The 23,616-nt window shown below is 34.3% G+C and overlaps 4 protein-coding genes across 5 annotated transcripts; 3 read left to right on the top strand and 1 right to left on the bottom strand.

Annotated features, from left to right (window-relative positions):
- Positions 1 to 7,761: 7,761 nt before the first annotated feature.
- LOC106346690 (zinc finger A20 and AN1 domain-containing stress-associated protein 6-like) lies at positions 7,762 to 9,044 on the top strand. Of its 2 annotated transcripts, none has more exons than XM_013786091.3 (2): positions 7,762 to 8,024; positions 8,264 to 9,044. In XM_013786091.3, exon 2 carries the CDS (start codon positions 8,316 to 8,318, stop codon positions 8,805 to 8,807), a length of 492 nt encoding a protein of 163 aa, XP_013641545.3. In that variant the 5' UTR covers positions 7,762 to 8,024; positions 8,264 to 8,315; the 3' UTR covers positions 8,808 to 9,044. The 2 variants fall into 2 exon arrangements, with proteins under 2 accessions (XP_013641545.3, XP_013641546.3); XM_013786092.3 differs by having other exon boundaries at positions 7,944 to 8,198.
- A 5,766-nt stretch (positions 9,045 to 14,810) lies between these two features.
- LOC106364451 lies at positions 14,811 to 16,986 on the top strand. The gene is made up of 3 exons (XM_013804028.2): positions 14,811 to 15,356; positions 15,519 to 16,391; positions 16,516 to 16,986. Exons 1-3 carry the CDS (start codon positions 14,811 to 14,813, stop codon positions 16,984 to 16,986), a joined length of 1,890 nt encoding a protein of 629 aa, XP_013659482.2.
- A 2,685-nt stretch (positions 16,987 to 19,671) lies between these two features.
- On the top strand, positions 19,672 to 21,772 carry LOC106364461 (B3 domain-containing protein REM10-like). The gene is made up of 4 exons (XM_013804033.3): positions 19,672 to 19,741; positions 19,827 to 19,889; positions 19,970 to 20,332; positions 20,485 to 21,772. Exons 2-4 carry the CDS (start codon positions 19,827 to 19,829, stop codon positions 20,740 to 20,742), a joined length of 684 nt encoding a protein of 227 aa, XP_013659487.1. The 5' UTR covers positions 19,672 to 19,741; the 3' UTR covers positions 20,743 to 21,772.
- On the bottom strand, positions 21,245 to 21,701 carry LOC106364472 (uncharacterized protein At4g04775-like). Its single transcript, XM_013804044.2, has 2 exons — positions 21,534 to 21,701; positions 21,245 to 21,463 (listed from the first exon to the last, which is right to left on the bottom strand). Exons 1-2 carry the CDS (start codon positions 21,699 to 21,701, stop codon positions 21,245 to 21,247), a joined length of 387 nt encoding a protein of 128 aa, XP_013659498.2.
- Positions 21,773 to 23,616: the final 1,844 nt, after the last annotated feature.

Genomic DNA, 23,616 nt, shown 5'->3' with positions numbered 1-23,616 from the left:
GGATTTAATAGAATAATAAAATAATAAGAAAAAATCAAAGAATAAACACATACGTAAAATCTGTAACTATTTTTTTGCTTTAATAGTATAGTTATTGCCAGACTTAGAAGTTTCAGTCAAGGAATATTCTGATTTTTTAGAATTTCAAAACTTCAAATCGATTATGATAAATTCACTTTTGTCTAACAAAGATGATTATGAACTAATGAAGATTCCATAAGCCAAATATTGATATTTATTTATCCGGTTATAGAATACATTAAGAAAGATTATTTCGTAATCTATATTTTATGACTAAATTATAAATAATGATTATTGTGTTTGTTAAAAATAGATATATATTTGTATTATGAGTAATGAATTAAATGTCGATTTTAATTTTTGTCTATATATATATATATATTCTAGATTAGCTCAATAAAAAGTAAGATTGGTTGTCTAGGTTTTAGGAATATTTTGTATAAATATCAAAATTTTGATAACCCAAATACATTGAGTTTGTTTTTTAAGCATTATAATTTATGATTTGGCAGAATTTATTGTTAAGAAAATCATGTAAAATCTAAATTTCTCTATATTTTTCAGATTGTATGTTTTTTTTATATGGGTAGTTATGTATGGTTTTGTCAAATTTTATAAACATATATTATAATCCATATTTTATTGAATATTTTTTGAGCATACCTTTACAATATTATTTTTTGTTTACAACATGTATGGTAAACCGGATTGTAAGATGTTTTATCTTAAGATGAAGAACTGGAATAGTTTAATAAGTAGAATATTGGTTGGCTTATTGTACTACAATATTAGCTAGTAGATAGAACTTGTATGCTAAACCAAAAATATATTCCAATTAGAATTTTCATTTGTAAAGACTAATGTATACGGTTAAATATCATATCAGGTATGACAAATGTATGACTCGAACAACACACTTGCATTAAGTAAACAAAACTGGATAATTATTAGGTTACTTTATATATATAGATAATAGATAATTGCGTTGTTCAAAAAAGAAAAGATAATTGTATTAAATTAGTAGTTATTAACTCAATGGCATGAAGTTGTAATCATAAAGGTGAACTAAGGGTTAATTCTAAATTGTACTTCAGTTTTAATAGTTTATATGGCATAGGTTATGAAACACATATAATGTATCCGACCTAGTTTTAATATATATAAATTATCACTTAAAATAATAATTTTTAGAAAATAATTAGTTTAAATTTCAAAGAAATGTTTTGACTAATGTATCTTATTAAAATAGAAGTACAAATAAGAAATATCCATAAAACTTATAACTTATTTACAAAGCAGTGCCACTGAAATAATAAATAAACTTAAATCTAAATTAATTTTTTTCCTAAATCTATTCCACAACAAATTCATGATAAATATTACACTTAATGTACATTAATACTATAAAATTTAATATGTAAAGTAGAAAACATCTTCCCATAAATTTGTGGGTATTATCATCTATTAAATAATAGTTATTACATTTTTCAAAAAAAATATTGTTAATGAAATCAATTAACAATATTTAAAAAATTTAAAAGATATGCCGTATTTGGGAAGAAAAACTTAATAATGAGAACATATTTAAAAAGATCCATTTTACTTGATAATTATAAATTTGGACCTAATTAAATTTTTCAAATAACCAATTTGACTAATCTATTTAATTGACGATATTGTTTTAGATATATATAACTAAAATGCTATTAGAAAATTAGGTTTAAATTATGTATGATATTACATATGTTCAATTGAATTTTACCTTAAATTATTTTTCTTTAGTAAGGATTTGAAATATTAGATTTGGTAATAACATGTACATTTAAGTATTAGTACTAAAAAAATTAAAAACACCTAAGATTTTTCTTATGAGAAAATGGTAATAGGGAAAGTTTCAAAAGAATATTCTTCAAGTTTTGTATGTAAAGAAAAACATTTAGACAAGATAACAATGTTCTAAAAAAAAGTTCATATAAAATAAAAATCCTACATATAATAAAATGTTAAAGTCAATATGTTAAAATAAAATTAATTTGATAATAATATAAATACAAGAAATGCAATTACTCATTCTAACAAAATACTCATTTTAATAAGTATAATATAAATATTTTAGTGTTAAAAATGGATGACGAATATTTATATATCGGGTTGAGAAACTAAAAATTAAGACTACTTATATAACGGGTTGAAAATTTAAATATAGTTATCATTTATGAGCAAAAACCTATCAAAACATCTTAAATATTATTTTCGCATATATATTTTAGTTTATGGAAAACACACACATAAACTAAAAAAAACTAAAAAAATATATTTTAATTAGTATGCGTAATGTCATAATAAAAAATACATAATACGTGAAAAATAAATATATATTATATTATTTATAGAAAACAAAAGTATATTTCTAAAAAATGAAAAAGTGGTTTCTCTTTTTTTACTGGGAACCCAAATGTTGTAAATAATTCTTTCCAATGTGTATCAAACCCGACCAATGAAAGGCTACGAGCATTTCTTTTATCACTAGCCAACTCGATATCGGGTAAATAAAAATGATATCGGTTAAATAAAAACAAATATTCGCGTGATATTTACATTTACAGTTATATGTATTATGTGATGTATTTTTGTCACTATTTTATTATCATTTTTATAGATTATATAATGGTGTAAAAAATATTTAGTTACATTACATAAACAAAAAAAAACACCCGTCCATTCGGGCGGATCCAGCTCTAGTTTAATATTAATGTTAATGCTGGTCTATGGAAGAACTTCATAAGGTCACGTCCGACATTCATGATTGGTTAACCTTCAATAAGCCCTACCCCGCTATCAATTGTGGTACATCACATATCAATCATACTTCCAAAAACTGCTAGAAGCCTCTTAATGAACGGCTTAAATGTAATTATCATGTATCACACTATCAGGGGGATCGAGATTCCTGAATGGGTTGGATTCTGGTTATAGTATGGGCAATGTTGAGTTATGTGTGAACAGACATTTTGAAGGACATTATTCAGCTGCAGAGGGTGAATGCACGTCATTGTTATGGGCACTACAAGCGGTATCAAAAATGGATTATACTGATATAATTTTTAAAGGATATAACCAGGAGGTCTACAAATGTATAACTCGCCAATCAATAAACCTTACTGCACAACCTTATCGCCAGAATCCATGCATGGAGCCCTATTTTGCAATCAATCCGATTTACTTTTGGTCATAGAACTTCCAACAACTGTTCAGATATATTAGCAAAAAATGCATTACTTTCTTAGAGAGAAGGAGTTTGTTCCATTGTTATCCGTAATTTTTACTTAATGCTGTAAATCTGTATTTTTCTCCTCATCGCTGTAAGTCTGTAATGACAGACCAATCAAATTAATAAAAGTTAGACGTTTAGAAAAATGAATTTCTTGATCTACTGCTAGTAATATTTATCAAACCAGAGATTACCATATCAAACATAGAACATTAAAGTTATATCTTTTGATGATAACTTTTTTAAGAGAAATATTTCTGCATATGCATTGTTTATTTTTCTGTTAAAAGGCATTTATTAACCTAAAAATACTACAAGAATCGAAAAAGGATCAGAACAACATTGATAGAAGCAGAAAAAGGGGAAGAGTGGTTCAGTAAGCCTTGCCAAAGCAGACAAAAGCTCAACTTAAGAAAGGCAGGGAAACGAGAACAACGGTGAGTCTATAGGAGATGTAGGCTTTAAGACCAGATGATAAGCAAATTTACATCTACCGTCTTTTTCTGTTTGTGAAAAGATGATCCACGAAAAATTTATTTTGCAAACCAAAATAATCCTCATGCTGTCTTGCATCATCACACGATTAGATAAAAAGAAGCATACAGACAAATTAAAGTTCCTCTACTAATAAACATTCCTAACAATATCTTAGGTTATGAATGAGAGGCAGGAGAAAGGCATATCATCTGCTGTTGCAAGAGAACTGCACTTGAATCACTCATTCACCATTTTCTGTTTTTAAAATTTATTTGGTAGGAGAACTGCAAGCAGTTTAAAATTTTTTGTCATTTTCTGAAAAAAAGCAGATCCCCCACATGCGGTTCTGTCCACTACTATTTGGTGATGTTCTCCCACTTTTTTTCTTTTTTTGACCAATAAATGATTTTATTACCAATTATTAATATATTTAATAATATTCTATAATCTTTTATATTCAATACTAACCATATTTAAACTACAATATTATACATTTACATAATTAAAAATTCACATATCATATAAAAAGAGAGATAAGTAGACAATGAGATTTTTTTGTTAATGGAAAATAGAAATATTTGGTTAATTACTAATATTTTCATTTTTTAATTTTAAAAAATTAGTAACATAACGTTAGTGATTTTGTCATATTTTAAATAACCATTTAAATAAATTGATTTTATCATATTTATATCATTTTATTTTATTTTGATATCATTTTAGATTCTAACAATGATAAAATTGCATCAGAATAATTTTGTAGCTATACTTATATATATAACTAGGTGATAATCCGCGCCTTGCGCGGAATAAAATTATTAATTTTAATATTTATAAGATAGGAAAATATTAGATCTGTTTAATGTGAACATCAATTTGGTTTTAGATTGGATTTTTTTTCAGATTTAACTCTTTTAAAATATAACAACCATTCGAAAGCTGTATTTATTTTGGTTTGTTCGATTAAACTGATCGTTTTTCTTTCTTTCGGTTATAGATATGCAGTTGGAATATATATCTATTATTGCAAACTTTATGTAAAAAACTTGATATCTTATCTGATACAATCAGTTATATTTAATGCAATCATCTTCATTTTTTTAAATAAATATATAATAAATATCTTAAGCAAGCATTAATTGAAAGATACATCATTCTTCTACAGAATTCGGTGTACATAATCCTCCATCGAAACTTCATAGGCTTCAGTATATGAGTGTTTCAAATTTATTATATTATCAATAGCTAATAAATAAGGGCGACATACCATAAGTTATAAAAAATAGAAAATTCAAAATTTTTATTAAGTGATCAGAAAAATTCACCAGCATCATCGTAAATATTGTCAAAATTTTAAAATAATTTTGATTATTATTTAAGTCAATCTCGGAGTGGTATTGCCGGCTTTTGCATCTTTTAATGTGACCATGTTGACATTAACAACCATAATAACCGTTAGCATGTTCTTACTTCTTAAAGCTTATCCAAAAACCTTCTTTCTCATTATGCTAAAAGGACTTACCGGGTCGATGGGTCACTGGATCGACCGCGGGTGAATCTTGGGTTAATAAATACATTAATTTTATTATATAATAATATATTAGCTAGGAAAATAAAAATATAAAAATTAAAATTTAATATTTTCTAAATGTTTTTTAAAACATAAAATAATAGTTTGGATATGTATATATTTTATGTTTAAAAGGTATTTAGAAAATACTTAACTTTAGTTTTTATATTTTTATTTTCATTTTACATACAAAATATCAAAAAATAGTTTAGAATATTTTAAAATATTCTGTAACAAAGTAAAAGTTATGACATCTAAAAAAATTTAAGATATAAAATTATTAATAAATTTGAATAATAAATTAAACTTCAAATTCAAAATAAACTCAAAGTGAAAGATCATTGTAATAAATTATCAATAACGGAAATAAACTAACATCAAATCACATCAACTAATTTTGGTTCTCTCTACCATCATTCACTTCATTTTCTTCAGGTGACATAATGAAATCTTCATCAAAATCTAAAAATCATAAATATAAAACTGAAAAGAGAAAACCTAAACTTCTTTTTTTGTCAGCACCTAACTTCTTAATTGAAAACTTAGAATAAAAACAGAATCTAAAAACTAAAAAAAAGGTAAAAGTTATTTATTGGTTCAACCGGTATCAGGTTCCGGGTTTTTGTGAGTTTTTGCGGGTTTTTGTGGGTTTCTAAATATTAAGTTTTTCATAAAACCCAAACCGGATTGTTTTCTGGGTCACCGGGTTTACTGGTTCAACCGCGGGTCCGGATCGGGTTTCAAAACACTGGTTAAAAGTGTTATTTTAGCGTTCTTTGTTTGTTTCAAAAAAGAATCGGTTACGTACGTTTCAAACTTTCAATATATTATCACACTCAATTCCAATATATCGAGTTAGCTGTAACATGAATATATTTGCGAGTATGAAACAATTTATCTTCAAAATATGTAAAATATCACTCTTTCAAAACATAGCTACGGGCTAACGAACTCTCACATTTTATCTGATGTTTACATTTCAATCAAACTCAAGGTTCTCGAAATATCAGAAATCTTGTGTATATATGTTAATAGATTATTCCTTCGTAATTTACACATAAACACCTTAAAGTATTATATATTCAAATAATTTTACAGAACTAAACCAAAATTGAAAGAAACACTAAACATAAAACATAAGCAAAAAAAAAAAGCACTAAGTCGAAAACAAATTAAACCTAAATCAAAATCCAAATTTCATCATCATCATCAGCCGCACCACCATTAAGCTTTGTCTTCACTCTCTGGTGAGCAGATGCGTAAGCACCACCACCGTACCACCACCACAACGCAACCCTTTCCGTAGCCTAAACAATACAAAACCATAGAGAAAGAGAGAGAGAGAGAGAGAGAGAGAGAGAGAGAGAGAGAGAGAGAGAGAGAGAGAGAGAGAGAGAGAGAGAGAGAGAGAGAGAGAGAGAGAGAGAGAGAGAGAGAGAGAGAGAGAGAGAGAGAGAGAGAGAGAGAGAGAGAGAGCTTGACAGGCGAGTTCATGGGAAAGAGAGGCTGAGAAGAAATTGATGACCGTAGACGTTGTTGTCTCTGCCACGCCACCTCCGCCGAGCTTCCGCTTCACCCTCTCCGTTTCCAAAAAAGAGTCTTTATACTTAATGTATCTTACGTGTTGCGTTTTTGCAACTTCTCTAAAAAGTTAACAGAGACGTAGTTTTTGGTGTTGCATTATTTTTATCTCGTGTGTTTTAGAATTGAAGCATATTAGGAAACAAATTGTGAGAAGAGCTATCTAATCGACACGTAGAAAATATAGTGTGAACGCATTAAATGCAATGCATCCCTTTTAATATATAAAGGATTACTTAATTTAATATAAAATTTAAATTTAAAATTTAGTTAGACTAGTCCAACCGTTGATCTACTTGATCTGCCTTTTTCCTACATGATATGTTTGATATGCTCTTGATATGCTTGATCTGCTTTTATCATTTGAATCCTTAAGATGACTCTAACCCAACCCAACCCAACCCAACCAACGGCTTGCGTGCATCATTCCTCTTCAGTCATCAACTTGAACAATTATTTGATACTTTAGCAATCCAATCATTATATCAAAATGTACTTCTATGTTAATTGGACCGTCCAACTATTTTCTTCAATTGAAAAATCTACAAGTAGAAATAAGTGGTACATTTAAGAGTGTGATTGGTATTTAATGGAGTAAAAGGGTAGAAATAAAAAGGTGGAAAATGAAGGGAAAAGAAAAACAAAACTCAGAGAGTGTGATTGTATGGTTGTTTTAGCGGAAAGTTTGACCTATCTAATCAAATTACTATATGAATTAAATAAGTGACACACCTTGCCGACATTTAATCAGTAGGATAAGATTTGATCGTCAAAATAGGTGCATTACGTGTACAAATATTATATTATATTATATTATGGCAGTATAAAGTTTGTTAGAGAGTATAAAGTTTGACCAAAAAAAAAATAGTATGGCAGTATAAGAAAATAAGAGAGTTAGTGAGATTAAAAAAATTAAAATAATAATATGTTAATTATGAAACTAGATACCGTTATTCTATTTAAATCTTGAGCAGAGTCGTCTCTATTTCGTCGTTGTTTCTTTCTCTCCCAACTTAGCTGTGTATGTATATATATATTTTTATATCATTGTTGTATGGTAAAGATAAAGTTTAGTGAGTCATCTTTCTTCTTTTCTCAAGACAGGTAAACACGATCTCTCTCCTCCTCTCCTTCTATTTCTCCTCTCTTCTCTGTCTTTTCTCTTCTTTTTTTTTTAATAAACTTTCCATCTTTCTTTTTATTATTTCATTTCTGTTTGGTTGCTGAGAAAACGGAGGAAAATTTTCTGAATTTTTCTTTCTCGGTGACCAGATTCCGGTTCGTGTTTTGTTCTTCTTTTCTAAACTCTGTAGATTTATTACCGTCTTTTTATTTGTTTTCAGATATTTTTGACGAGCTTTATTGATTTAAGTTCTTGAATTACAATCAAGATCCATGGCGGAAGAGCATCGATGTCAAACGCCGGAAGGCCACCGTCTCTGTGCTAACAACTGCGGCTTCCTCGGCAGCTCCGCGACCATGAATCTATGCTCCAACTGCTACGGCGATCTCTGTCTTAAACAACAGCAACAAGGCTCATCCTCTCTCTCCGCCGTATCTCCTCCGCCGCCGGTGATCACTTCCATCTCTACTCCGATGATCCAGCCTCTCGTTCAAAACCCATCTGCTGAATTGGAGGTACCGGCGAAGAACGTGTCGGTGACGGTAACGGCGACGGAGCAGCCGCAGAAACGGCCGAACCGGTGTACCACGTGCAGGAAACGGGTCGGGTTGACCGGGTTCAAGTGCCGGTGTGGGACGACTTTTTGTGGGGCCCACAGGTATCCGGAGGTCCATGGATGCACCTTCGATTTCAAATCGGCCGGTCGCGAAGAGATCGCGAAGGCGAACCCGTTGGTCAAAGCGGCGAAGCTTCAGAAGATTTGATGAGAGCCGTTCGATGCGTTGACTTCTTAATATTCATATAAAACGCGTCCGTCCACACAGATGGTGTTATAAGATTGATCTCGGCCGTTCATCACGGTTCCTTTTATGTAAACGATATGTATTTACAAAGTGACACGTTTCATGGGGTGTTGGATAGAGACGCGTTCCTCATCTTCCCAATCAATTTTCTTTTCCCTCCGAAAGAAATAAGATATTCTCGCGTTGGCTTTTTCTTAATGATTAAAGCTAATAATCTTTTTTTTTGTGTGCGCTAATAATCTTTAAAAAGCCAAGGATTATAGCTTGAAAAATTCGACCATATAACTAAACAAATTCATAATCTATACAAAACAAATTCATAATCTATATAATTATAATGATTTTGTTATTGTAAATTCTTTTTCTTGTTTTTTTTTTATGAAAACAAAAACTATTTTATTACTCAAACTTGACGTGATCTAAGTAACCATACCGGAATTGAACAATCAATAAAACATAGATTTATGTAGAAAGATCTCGCAGTCCTAGCTAAAGAATCTGAAATATGATTTTGCGCTCGTAGAATATAAATGATCTTAAAGTTCGGAAAACATATTTGCAGAGTCTCTATCTTCTCCAATTATGCTGCAAAGCTTGGCCAATCATGAAGCTCCTTAATCATGGCGATCAAATCTTTGCAATCCGTTCCAAAGCTCTGACATGTTGAATGCTGGAGCATAGTTTTCATCGCCCATCGTAGTGCTTCCATTTCTGAATGCAAGGCAAACTCTTGCCATGGGTAATTTCGTATCCCCAGAAGTTGAATCTTCCCCAAGCTGTCCATCCAAACCCATCCATACCCACTGAACTATGATGTAGATGTCTAAGACCCATCTATTATGCATATATTATCCAAGCTTAATACTTGGGGTTCTTCAATACTGTGATCTTGTGGAATAGGTGTCACCGTCTCGTTTGTGTTGAACCAGACTTGACACTCACTTTATGCATAACGAACTAGCTCCAATGGATTCTTGTCTATCCCCTTAAAAAGCTTGTCATTTCGAGCTTTCCAAATATACAAGATTATCTAGGGATAATGATCCATGTCTATTTTTGGCTCGCCAATGTTGTTCTTTCTCCAGAATATATAATCCATATTAGCATAAACACTCAGCACCGAAAAGATATGTGGACTTGTTGGTGTTGCTGATAGCGGCCAAGCTTGTAGAGTTGGCAGGCATTCGAAGATGGCATGAGTAACATACTTTTCTGGTTCTCCACATGCAGGCAATAGTTATCGCATCTCATATTACGCCGTATCAAATTTCTCATTACTGTCACATGACCTGTTATCAATTGCCATATAAGATGACATATTTTCTGAGGCGCTTTCCAAGCAAAGGCTTGAAGCTTAGTTATACTGGGCTCCAGTACCTCATTCTCTTCTCCAGCCTTCAATAAGTTCTGGACTACCCAATATCCAGATTTAATCGTGTACTGGCCATTTTTAGTGTAGCTCCAACAAAACGTGTCACGATGATGAGCTGAGCTTATGGCCAAACTTCTTATGAAAGGTATATTAGCAGGTGAAACATAATCCTCTAGTAATCGAACATCCCATTCTTTCGATACATGATCAATAAGGTCGCTGACTCTCAAGTTCGGGTGCAAAACGGGGGCTGAAGGGCAAGCCGGTCTAGCTTGTGTTGTAAGGATCCAAGGATCTTCCCACACTTTAATCTCATATCCAAAATGTATCTTCTGTCAGATTCCCAATAGCTGTAGCTTTCGAATCGCTGAAATACTGGTCCACACATAGGATGTAATTTTATACTATTGACAGTGTGTAATTTTCTTTTTCTTTTTGATAGTATAACATTGCTTTAAATCAATTATTTATATTATATGTTTAATAGATAGTACTTGACTGTCAAAAAAAAGTTGATACTAAGAGGACGTCTAGAACTTTCCGAGTTTGAATATGTTATAACATTATATTTATTATATTTTGTCATATTATTATATATTTTTACTTTCAAAAATTGAATATAAATTTTGTTTGTTAAATATTTGTCTAAGAAAAGATTTTATATAATTATTTAATTTAATTATTTTCTTGTTTCTGAAAAATAAATATGACTATTTTCATATATTTTATAATATTTGTATTGATAATTATAGTAACTTTAGTTATATATAACATATTTTGTTAGAGAAATTATTGTCCTGTAAGTTGTTTTGGCACAGATTCATGTGTGATCATGTGATTTTAGTTGATTCGTGACCTAGGATTCACATTACAATGATTTACAAGATCCATCTTATGGCGCATGGCCTCAGTGGCCGTGAAATCATCTTATCTAGATGGCATGTAGACGAACAAGATGATAGATTTGTTGATATGCTTTAGTGAGCAATGTTGTCTTTCTGCCTATGAGCAAGTGGTTGTGGCTGAGCAAGTATATAACTCGTGGAATGCTACAGTGGACAGAGAATTTTATCTGATTGGTGGTGGCCACATAAGTTTGTCAGAGTTATCAGGGGAATCTTGTCTTCCTATCTTGTGAGAAGCAATGATCTTGGGTTTCCTTCCTCTCTCCACATAATCTTCTTCTTCTTTCTCATATGTTGCAATTTTCTTCTTGCGATCTCGCTTTCTTCGGATTCTTGGATCAAATTCATATTAGATTCCCCTTTCGTTTAGTGTATCAAGGTAATCTCTTTGTTCTCTGGTCATAGAATTCTAGGGTTTAGTAACATACCATTTTTGATTCCCCTTTAGATCTTTTGCTTTTGTTTCCGGTAAAAATGGAAGGTACCCCTAACCGTAGTACATATCTTTCTCCTTCTATACGTAGTTAGGTTAGATCGAAGAGAAAATTAGTCCTAATGTTTCGGGATCCATCATTTCATCGGGGTCTTCTATTGATCTAGTGGGGAAGGTCAAAAATCTGGAACCAATGGCTGTGTCCATGAAACCAAACAAGATAGGACCTCCTTCGGTGTCGGGATGATGATATGGAGAGAGAGAGGTATTCTCTTGCCGAAGAAGTTGTCCTTCGGGTCCCTAATCTCGATAGTCGAGGTTCTGATTTTGTAGATGAAGTCATTGTTTATGACGCTTCTTTGAGTTGGGTTTTAGAGATAAGGTCATGCATTGATAGTTAAGATATCTGAGTATTTTGAGATATCATCTTGTCAGCTTGACCATCTAATTTAGAGGACTCTTATAGCTATTCAGAACCTTGGTATATTTAAGGACCTTGGTTTGGAGATCAATGAAGTTCTCTTCTCATATTATTTATCTCCTCTCAGTGGTGGCGAAGACATGTTCTATCTCCATCCTAGAATGGTGACACCATTGTGAACGAATTTCCCCAAATATATAGGAGTGGGGCTGCCTTTGGTAAGAAGAGAGTTGAGAGATTTGCCTTCATGGCTCGTTATTTCTGCAATACATTCTATCAGAATAAGGGAGCACGGGGTCCAAAACAGAGCGGCTGCTCTAGAACATTTTAAAGGAATGAAAAGTGCATAATCAAAAAGTAGTGAAATCAGAACCACCACGAGCACAAATGTGATGAGTATTGCTTCCTTCTTCACCACATCTTAAAACAAAAACATAATACATTCGATCAGAATAAGGGAAAATACCTACAAAATAAGATAAAACTATTAAAAAACATAGAAAACCAATAAAAACCATATTTTTGTAAACTTCCAATAAATTCTGCTTAAACTTTGTAGTTTAGTAAATTTCATATGAAGTCTAGTAGCTTCAGTTTATAAGCAGACTTCAGAAGTGTACACTGTATGAAAATTTTCAGATCTGAAAAATCTATACATTTTGAAATGTGAAAATAATTTTAAATCTGAAAATTCTTTACAAAATAGAATTTATAAGATAAAATAGTAGCAAATTAATGCACAGAGCTTGATCTATAAATTTATTGAATATAAACATATAAATACACATTTAAAATTAATTAATCTAAAAATTACGTTTTCGGAAGCGAAGATGAAATCCATGAGTGATAATACCAACAAAAAAACAAGATATTATTGTGCGAAAGAAATAACATAAGAATACACATTTAAAATCTATAGATCTTAAACTTGCATTTTTAAGGGAGAAGATGAAAACCATGAATCATAATACCTAAAATAACAAGATAGTATTGTGAGAAAGACTTCAGAGAATTTTAGAGAGAAAGAAGAGAAATGAGAGAGTTTTAGAGAAAAGAGAGAGAATTTTTGAGAGAAGGGAGAAAATTTTAAAATCTTGTGCAGCCAAATTTCGAGAGAGTGTATAAATTTTAGTTATATAGGATGACAAAAATGTATCTAGGTTAAAAAATTACGACACTATAGACTTCTTTTGAAGTCTACCAAAATTAAAACTTGGAGTAGATTTTAGGGAAGTTTACTAGAATGTTACATATTTTAGGTGTATTGACTAGAATGATACAGATCTTTTTTTTATTACTAGAATATTTTCGATACCAAGCGTACCCTTTTTTTACGTTATGAGAAAAAACGTATTTACGAGAATGCCATTACTTTTCGCTGCCACGTAGGCAAAAAACCGGCACCACGGAGGAATTCGCGTCCGTATTTTCATTAAGTCAGCTGTTAAGCGATAGATACGTAGTTACGCCCGATTTATCTTTACGTTACGACTGACTTAATACATACGACTGACTTAAGTGAAAGTGACTGACTTAAAACTATAAGTCAGCTTGCCGATACAACTGATTTACAGAAATGGCTGAGTTATGTGACCACGGCTGACTTAATGATACAAATGACGGCTGACTTATACATCGGCGGTTTGATTTCTGGAAAATTTGGCTGAGTCGTGGTTAAGAAACGGCTGAGAAACTTTTTTTCAGCTGAGTAAAGGAACATGGATGGGCTGGGTTATTGAAGCCACGGCTGAGTTATGGGATGCTGTTACGACTGGGTTTGTATTAGTCAGCCGTTAAAGCATGGATAAACAGTAAACTCAGCTGCTTTGCGGCTGACGTATGAGCGAAAGATTAATTACTAGAATGTTCTCGTTTGATGGCTGATTTACGTAACGATACGGCTGACATATGGTTGTTCATCCTTATTGCGGCTGACTTACTGTCAAAAGATTAATTACTAGAATGTTTCCATGTATCGGCTGACAAAGTGTAAACATGATGGCTGACTTATTTTGGCTGAGTTACTGATTTGTTTGTCGGCTGATTAACCGATGTTCCATGTCATCTGCCATGTCATCAACTCGGATTTGACATGTCATCACTAACGGTCGCCCAATTTACAACTGAGTTACGAGACCTTTCAGTTGTCTTCTTCATCTTATTTTTGAATGATTACACAGCCTTTCTTTTCTTCTTCATCATCTCAGTTATCTATCCTCTTCATCTTTCTCATATGGTAATGGATCCCGTTATTATTGTTTCCGGTAAATGGATTATGAAAAAACGATATGTATTCAACGTCGACAGTAGAGGGTGTAGAGTTCTTCATTTAGGTGAGAAAACTAAACTTGAAGATTTCACAAAGTCTGTCATCGACGATTACGGTTTGAATGATTTGAAGGTTCATATTCTGCTTAGCTACATGTTTTCGAATAAAACATTGAAAACAATGGCGCACAACACTCCACCAGTTTACGTGTCCAACACTCGACAATTGCAATGTTTTCTAAGCTTAAAGAAAAGCGAACAACTACGTCTCTGTGTGGAGATTACAGAGAAAAAGGATGACAGCTCAGACGTAGAAGCTTCAGAAGAAGAAGCTTCAGAAGAAGAAGCTTCAGAAGAAGACGCTTCAGAAGAAGAAGCTTTAGAAGAAGAAGCTTTAGAAGTTGAGTCTATAGAGAATGGGAGTTACGATGGTTGCAGTTTGGAGGATGAACAAGATGAAATTGAGAATGACTGCTTTAGTAACGTTGAAATACACGACGTAGCCGGAGAAGATGAAATAGGCAAAGAAAACGAAGAAGATGATGAATTTGAAAGTCGATTTGATATGTTCGATGACTCGGACGGTGCGTCATCTGAAGATGATAACTTCAGCACATACGGTGAGTCTCCTATCGAAGAAGACGAAGATTCACCAACGCTACCTTCCAAGAAGAGATATCAGAACTTCTTGATGAGCGAATCTAAAGGGAATCTGGAGGTTTTGAAGTTGGAGATGTCGTCGTTAGACCTTGCGGTAGGACAACGATACTTGACTAAAAAGCATTTGAAGAGACGACTGAAACTTTTTACAGTGAGGCATCAATTTGATTTTGATGTAGAAATATCAAACCTGACAACATACGTTGTTAAGTGTTGGGTTGATGGATGTACATGGAGAGTTCGTGCATCTACCGAAGGATTGTCCCCGCAGTTTTATATTCGTATTTACGACTCGGATCATGCATGTTCTGTAACTGAGCGTTCTAATCGATCTCGAAATGCAACACCGGATATTTTAGGAGAGTTGTACAAGAACTTTCTCGGCGACGTTGGTCCGGCCGTTCGCCCTGAGAGTGTCGGAATAGCTATCACTAAGCAGTTTGGTGTAAAGGTAATTATGTTACAACGGCTGAGTTATGGTAGAGTATAGGCTGGGTTATTTTATGTTAGAAATGGCTGAGTTACAAAACTATGGTTGAGTTATGTTTACGTTGTGACCGTCTTAATGATATGATGTGGCTGAGTTATGTAAATTGTTTTTTCATGTGAGCAGATGGAATATTGGAAATCACACCGGACGCTTAAATGTGCAAGGGAAATCGATGAGGGCACACCTGAGTGTGGTTTTGAACTCTTGCCTTCTTACTTATACATGATAAGAAGGGCAAATCCGAATACAGTTACGCGTCTTCAAATCGATGAGCTTGGAAGATTCATGTATGTGTTTCTTGCGTTTGGTGCGAGCGTTAATGGGTTTCCTTTCATGCGCAAAGTTGTTGTCGTCGACGGTACGTTTCTTAATGGTAAATATAAAGGGACGCTACTCACAGCACTAGCTCAGGATGGTAACTTTCAGATTTTTCCAATAGCCTTCGCAGTGGTTGACACTGAAAATGATGATTCGTGGAATTGGTTTTTTACGCAACTAAAAGTGTTGATTCCTGACCAGGAGGGTCTTGCGATAATATCAGATAGGCATAACTCGATAGGGAAAGCAATTACAAATGTGTATCCGTTAGCTGCTCGTGGAATATGCACCTATCATTTGTATAAAAACATATTGGGACGGTACAAAGGAAAAGATGTATTTCGGCTGGTGAAGAAAGCGGCGAGATGTTTTAGAATGTCTGACTTTGATATGATTTTCGAGGAGATTGAAGCACTTAATCCTGATCTCCACGGCTACCTCGAAAGAGCTGATGTCAGACTGTGGACACGTGTTTATTTCCCGGGCGAGAGGTACAATTTGATGACTACGAACATAGCGGAATCAATGAACAGAGCATTATCGCATGCTAGAGGTCTTAACATTGTTCGAATATTGGAATCGATACGGGTTATGATGACCAGATGGTTTGCTGAACGAAGAGTGGATGCCAGATCGCAGTCAACCACACTCACGCGCGGTGTGGAGAAACTATTACAAGTAAGTCAGTCGTAACAGTAAAATAAGTCAGTCTTTAAATCTAATAAGTCAGTCGTTATATTGCATAAGCCAGCTTTATAAATAATAAGTAAGCCGTTTCACGAATATTGGGTTTTGTTAATAGGGACGTGTAAGTGCCTCCCGGGATTGGACGGTTCAAAGGATTGATGACCATCACACTGAAGTTAAATATGGCGCTGCTGGCGAGTCTTTGAATGTTGTTAATTTGGTTGAGCGAAAGTGCACATGTCGGCGTTTCGATGTCGAGAAAATACCATGTGTACACGCAATCGCAGCTGCAGAGGAAAGAAATGTTTCTCGTATATCACTGTGCAGTCCTTACTATAAAAGCACTTATTTAGCTAGCGCATACGCTGAATCGGTCATGCCGGTTGACTCAGCGCTACCTGTTCCAGATAACGTGGCTAACGTACAGTGCTTTCCACCGTTTATTCGTCAACAACCGGGAAGACCTAAAAAAAATAGGATGAAATCTGCTTTAGAAGTTGCACTTGCAAACAAACGTCCTAGGAAAGAGCACATATGTTCTCGTTGCAGTCAAAGTGGACATAATGCGAGAACTTGTCCGATATAAGCAATTGCTTTTCATGTTGTTTTGTAATACGGCTGGGTTTTGTGTTGTAATACGGCTGGGTTTTGTGTTGTAATACGGCTGGGTTTTATTTTCATTGATTTGCACAACGGCTGGATTATTAATTGTAATACGGCTGGGTTTTGTGTTGTAATACGGCTGGGTTTTGTGTTGTAATACGGCTGGGTTTTTTGTTTTAATGTTCTATGACGGCTGCGTTAATGTTTTTCAAATTTTGTATTGTGGTTGGGTTTTTATTTTCATTGATTTGCCCGCTTCCCATTACTCAAGAGAGACACAGACATCGAAAAACGAAATGTCCGTACTTAATTGCCCTACGTTACGTAATAGCCCCTACGTAATTATTGATTTTAAAGTGGAATACGAAAGTAGCGAATTAAATTAAGAGAAATTAATCTTCATTGGCTGAGATAATGTTACTCACACGCCTAATAATTGTCGTGATTTCTAATGTCAGCTCTTTTATTCAAACGCAGTTGAAAAAAACTTCCCCGCTAGAAACACGAAACGTCGCGAAGTCAACTAAGGCTGAGTTATTGTAATACACGGCTGAGTTATGGATTAAATTCCCGCTCAAAATAAGAAATAAGAAACGCCGCGATACGAAACTACAACCGTTAACTGCAGATAAATAAGGTACTTCTCAAACAATTACACATCTTCAACTCTCTATCTTTTACACAACTGTCCTCTCAGAGAAAATGGAATATTTCCCTCTGCTTGAATTGCCTGAAGATCTTCAGGCAATGGTGGTTGAACGTGTGGCCCGTAACTCCTTCCAAGATCTCTACCGCCTCAGAGCATCGTCCAGGTCGATGAAGGCGTTAGCAGAGATGCGTAGGGTATACCATTATTTCGATGTGTTATCCTTTCCCTGGGGTCTCATTATGCCATCTCAGTTGTTGAAAACTTGCTACGCTGAGAACAATCCAAGCACAATTTATGTAAAGGGTGTACAGTTTTTCTACTCATACGATGAGCAAGATTATGGCCTTTCTCTCCTCAAGCGTGCAGCAGATGCAGGATATGAGCGTGCAGTGTATACACACGCTATGACTCAAGCAATCTTTTACGGTGATGCGCAGTATTTTCGGAGAATTCCAAGAGCAACTGTTGACAGGGTCGGGAAACTTGTTCGAGATGCGAAATGGGGATGGGGTTTGTGGCATACTGACGAGTTCCGTCAAATTAAGGCCATGTTCACTTCTACTTATGTTCCGTCCTTCTACCTTTGCCAATGTGCAAATGTTGTGGACCGACAATGTCTCTGCCTATGGCACATTGATGTGACTAAGGACGACAACATGTGTGAGCGCTGTTTCTGGATCAAAGAGATTTCCTTGTTCTTTCGTGATTTTGAACCGATAAGCCTGTTTAGGGACACAAGTAAGTGGTGAAGATGTCTCTGCATCAGAATCTTATCTTTTTTATGTTTTTTGCTATGCCATTATGTATGTCGAACAAAAAAATTATATATTCTGTTTTAATGGCTGACTTATTTTCTTATGGCTGAGTTATTTTCATCTTATGGCTGACTTATTTTCATCTTATGGCTGAGTTATTTTCATCTTATGGCTGACTTATTTTCATCTTACGGCTGAGTTATTTTCATCTTATGGCTGAGTTATTCTCATTTATTCATCTTATGGCTTTATTAAATGCCTAAGTTTTGATTGTTTTTTGATTGTTAGAAATATGACTGTTTTTTGATTGTTCACCTAAACGTTAAGACTGATATTATTACATGTTACGGCTGAGTTGTTGTTTCGGAAGAAATTAACAACGGCTGAGTTAAATCCGAGTTACATAAACATAGACTGACTTATGAGTACAGAATCTGAGTAAACAAAGAAGTAGTAGTAGCAACTAATACATTTAAGACTTCATCCTAAGACATTCAATAATTTTTATGATCTCAGTTATGTCTTTCTTCATATCATCTAATTCTGCTTTTATAGCGGCCAAATCCTGCTCTATCGTCGCGAGTTTGTTTGCCACAACTACAAACTCTTCATCATGTGCTTCATCAAGCCATTTGAAAACATGGTTTTGACCCGAATTTGCTCCACATCGATAAAATCTTCTACCCGGATTCTTTATTGTACCTGACGTTAACACAATGGTAGCAGCTCCACAGTCGCACGTCCTTGGAATTCCACGCTGTAGATCCATCTAATTTATACATCATAGCACACAAAAATAATGCAAAATCGAACAAGGCCAAAATACAAAAAATAATTCAAAATCGATTTTGGACGAAAGAGACTTACTTTAGGTTTTAGAAGTCGACTCTGGTTTTTCCTTTATCTTTTACTTGTAAATATTGGAAATATAATAGGGAAATCATATTAAATATAAAGATCACGCGTGTCCAAATAAAATAAACATATAATGACCTCGATATCGTAAATTACTCGGACATGCGTGTCAGGACATAACTCGACACTGAGTTAAATTATGTATGACTCTTTTGGCCAACTTTTATTTTTCGACATCATTAAATATTAACAATTTTACGACTGAGGTTTAGTTTTCGGTATTATTAATTATTAACAATGTTACGGCTGAGTTTTATTCTTCGGCATTATTAATTATTAACAATGTTACGGCTGAGTTATATTTTCCGGCATTATTTACTTTACACAAGGAAAAAAAAAAGAAATCATTTTCGTCCCAACGCGAAAAAAAAAAGAAAAGCTCTCGACGACAGGCGATTTCGAAGCGTCTCGATACGAAGGTAAAACCGAAGCCTCTCTTTTGCAGATTTGTGGATTCAGCTTAGGTTCGATGATGTTTTCTTCCCATTCTTTTCTTGTTTGCAGATGCCTAATTCGCACAAACCTCATTTCTTGAAGCCTCTGCTTCCCGATTTCCACAGTGGCGTGGTAGACACACACTCTCTATTTCTCATGTGTATATGTTCCTATTTTAGAGTTTGCTTAACTTTGGCTTTTCTGACCTGCAGACAATACCACTTGGCTTCTTCTCACAGCACATAGAAGGGAAGACAAACCGGAAAACATGGAAACTAAGATCGGACGCTACAGATCAAACTTGGGAAGTGATACAAGAAGGCAGGAGACTCACCGGAGGTTGGAAAGATTTCACCACAGCACATGACCTTCAAATCGGTGACATTGTCATCTTCAAACACGAAGGAGATATGGTGTTTCATGTCACACCATTTGGTCCTAGCTGTTGTGAGATTCAGTATACACATCCTCACATCATCAAGGAAGAAGCCGATGCGGATGATGCTCCTTCTTTCTCATTTGACTATTGTTTTCAGGCTGAGGTCACTGCTTCGAATCTAAAAGAAGACAAACTTGTGAGTCGATTTTCAGTTATAGACCATATTTAGTTAGTTATTAACATATGGTTTGATCTGTTCAGTGTCTTTACGTTCTGTGTTTGCAGTATTTAGTTAGTTATTAACATATGGTTTGATCTGTTCTGTGTCTTTACGTTCTGTGTTTGCAGTATCTTCCTGAGGGAGCTACGACTTGTACTGCTTTGAACAAACAATGCCAAGAGATAATACTTGTCAACAAAGAGGGAAATTCATGGACTGTGAGTTTGCGATTTAGCGAAGCAGACGGCATGTATTACATCAGAAGAGGCTGGAGAAAGTTCTGTCGTGCTAACAGATGCGCCATAGGAGACTTATTTGTGTTCAATGTGGTTGGAGATGGGAAAACTACTCCACTAATGTGTGTATGTCCGGAAAGGGAAGAGTGATTTTGAACCTAAACTTATGTATGTCGAACCAGAAATTTATGTATGTCTCTTTTTATGGCTGACTAATATTCATATTATGGTTGAGTTATTGTTTATGTTTCTGTTTGATTATGACTGACTTCCACTGAACGTTATAGCTGAGTTACTATCTTATTATGACTGACGAATACTCATATAATGGCTGGGTTATTGTTTGATTATGACTTAATTAACGTAACGGCTGAGTTGCAGTGAACGTTATAACTGAGTTATTAAAACATTATGACTGACGAATACTCATATTATGGCTGGGTTATTGTTTGATAGTGACTTAATTAACGTAACGGCTGAATTGCAGTGAACGTTATAACTGAGTTATTAAAACGTTATGACTGACGAATACTCGTATTATGGCTGGGTTATTGTTTGATTATGAATTAATTAACGTACTGGCTGAGTTGCATTGAACGTAATAGCTGAGTTACTAAAAACATTGCGTCTAAATTATGATTACAACACATGACTACGCAAAGAAATAGTGCCAAAATATGGCCATACCAAACCCACAAACCACCACTGGAAACATCAAACACTTCATCTTTTCCGCTTTACCGAGTTCTTTCTCCAACCGACCAACGTCTACTCTCAGATCTGATATGCCTTTGGTCATGTCACTCATCACCGATTTCATATCTTCTACCTCTTCCACCAAGCACTCGTCCGCCCATTTGAATAAATGTCTCTGATTTCACCAACATGCCCAGCTCTTAGTATCACATTGACAGTATAATGAATAAAATTAAAAATCAAACCTTAATATATCCTTTGCGACAGCAATAGTACAGTCTTCCTGGATTAGCCCGTGATGCAGATGTACATAATTCAGCGGGTTCACCACACCAACACTGTTTCGGCGTTCCTCTTTCCACATGCCGGCGGTGAAAGTAAGTGTTACCAGACACAGATGATGAAGAAGACATTTTCTTTGAATGAAAGAGAAATTGGTGTGAAAGACAAAGTTAAAACAATAGTGGTAGTAATATAAAATCATTTTTTTTAAATTCAAATAAAGAGGAATAATTTAAATTAATAAACTATTAAATGCCTCGATATTAGGTTTGAGCCGTATTTTTCCACACACGTGATGCACTTTAATTATGACAGAACTCAATCAAATCAAGAAATACGAAAGGTTCTTTATTATTTTATCAAACACTTAAGTTGAATTCGTATTACGGCTGTGTTAGCGTCTATATTTTGGCTGAGTTAACGTAGACGTATTGACTGAGTTACATTAAAAATAACAATACCTCGATTATGTAAATAATCCGATACATGCGTGCCAGCCGTATAATAATGAGTCTCGATATTCTCAATGCAAACGAAATTTCTCATGCACATAATAATGAGTCTCGATATTCTCAATGACGATGGAATTTCTCGCACGTATAATAATAAGAGAATAAAGGACTCTAATAATGGTCTCGATTATGTAATGGCGGCCATAATAATACATTGAAAATAGCGTTAACTATGGCTTTGTATTTTTACAATATAAGGCTGAGTTATTAGTATCTTAATTCGTATTACGGCTGAGTTACTTAACTGAAACACTGACGTTTGACGCAAACAATTCCGGCTGAGTTAAACAACTTTATAAAACCTTAACGGCTGAGTTAAACAACTTTATAGAAACTAAACGGCTGAGTTAAACAACTTAATAGAAACTTAATGGCTGAGTTAAACAACTTTATAGAAACTTAACGGCTGAGTTAAACAACTTTACAAAACCTTGACGGCTGAATACAAACAAAAACAACAAATCAATTTCTAAAACCAAAATTATCAGGACCAAATTCTTCAAACATGTGGACAAGATCACGCCAAACTCTAGTTAGCATCCACGCAGGCTTCTCACCCCCATGTGCCCACCTCCTCTTCAAGAGGCGCATCTGACAACGAAACACCGTTCTGGCCACCAGATTAAAATTTGTCCAAACTTGAAAATTATATCTTCGTGCCCACGTGCGTTTGCGCTACAACAAAAAACCAATTTCCAAATGTAAGTGCTGTTATTATGTCTAATATCAAAAACAATTCAAAGATGTTGTCCTTACAGCGAGTTGAAGAAACCAGCGTTCCTTAAAATGATCGGGAATGGCGCGCCATGTCGGCCAATCATGAACCCATCCTTCTGCTAAAATCGACGGGATGGCCAGGGAGAGATCGCTTAGAAATTTAAACCAGATTACGCTGTCAAGCAAGACACCCGGGCCAGGGTATAGAACGGGAAGGTTTTCACGATTTTCAGAGTTTAGTATCTCATTGACTCTGTTCTCTAACCTTTCTGAATAACCAGGAACAATCATAACTTTGTAAGGCGATATAGAGATATTGTTTAGGTTTTCTAGTGAGATAAGGCGAGAAGGTGCAAGAGAAGGGGGCTATATATAGGGGAAGTATAGAACATTAAAGGTCGCGAGATAAAATATCTAAAATTTTCGCGCCATATGTAAATATTAACTTACACTAACAGGCTGAGTTATTAAAACCTTTACGGCTGATTTGTTGTTTGCCGTTTAGGGTATAGGGTTTAGTTATTTAGGGTTTGGGTTCCGAATAAGATTGTTTAGGGTTATGATTTATGATGTACGAACCACAAGATATGATAAATATCACAAATTCATAATAAATAACACAATAACAGTTTACGTGTTTTGAATCATGCTCACACCTCATATCACTGCCTAGAGTTTTAGGTACTCGTAAGAGACAACATATACCTCAAGATTATAATCGATTCCAAACTCGTATAGTCAACAAAGATCATGCTCACACATTGAGTTATTATTAATTATTTTGATAATTGGACTTTATATATAACATTCGAATGAA

Source organism: Brassica napus, chromosome A4 (assembly GCF_020379485.1).
Source record: "Brassica napus cultivar Da-Ae chromosome A4, Da-Ae, whole genome shotgun sequence".
NCBI classification, from domain to species: domain Eukaryota; kingdom Viridiplantae; phylum Streptophyta; class Magnoliopsida; order Brassicales; family Brassicaceae; genus Brassica; species Brassica napus.
This window is presented reverse-complemented; position numbering and strand designations above follow the sequence as displayed.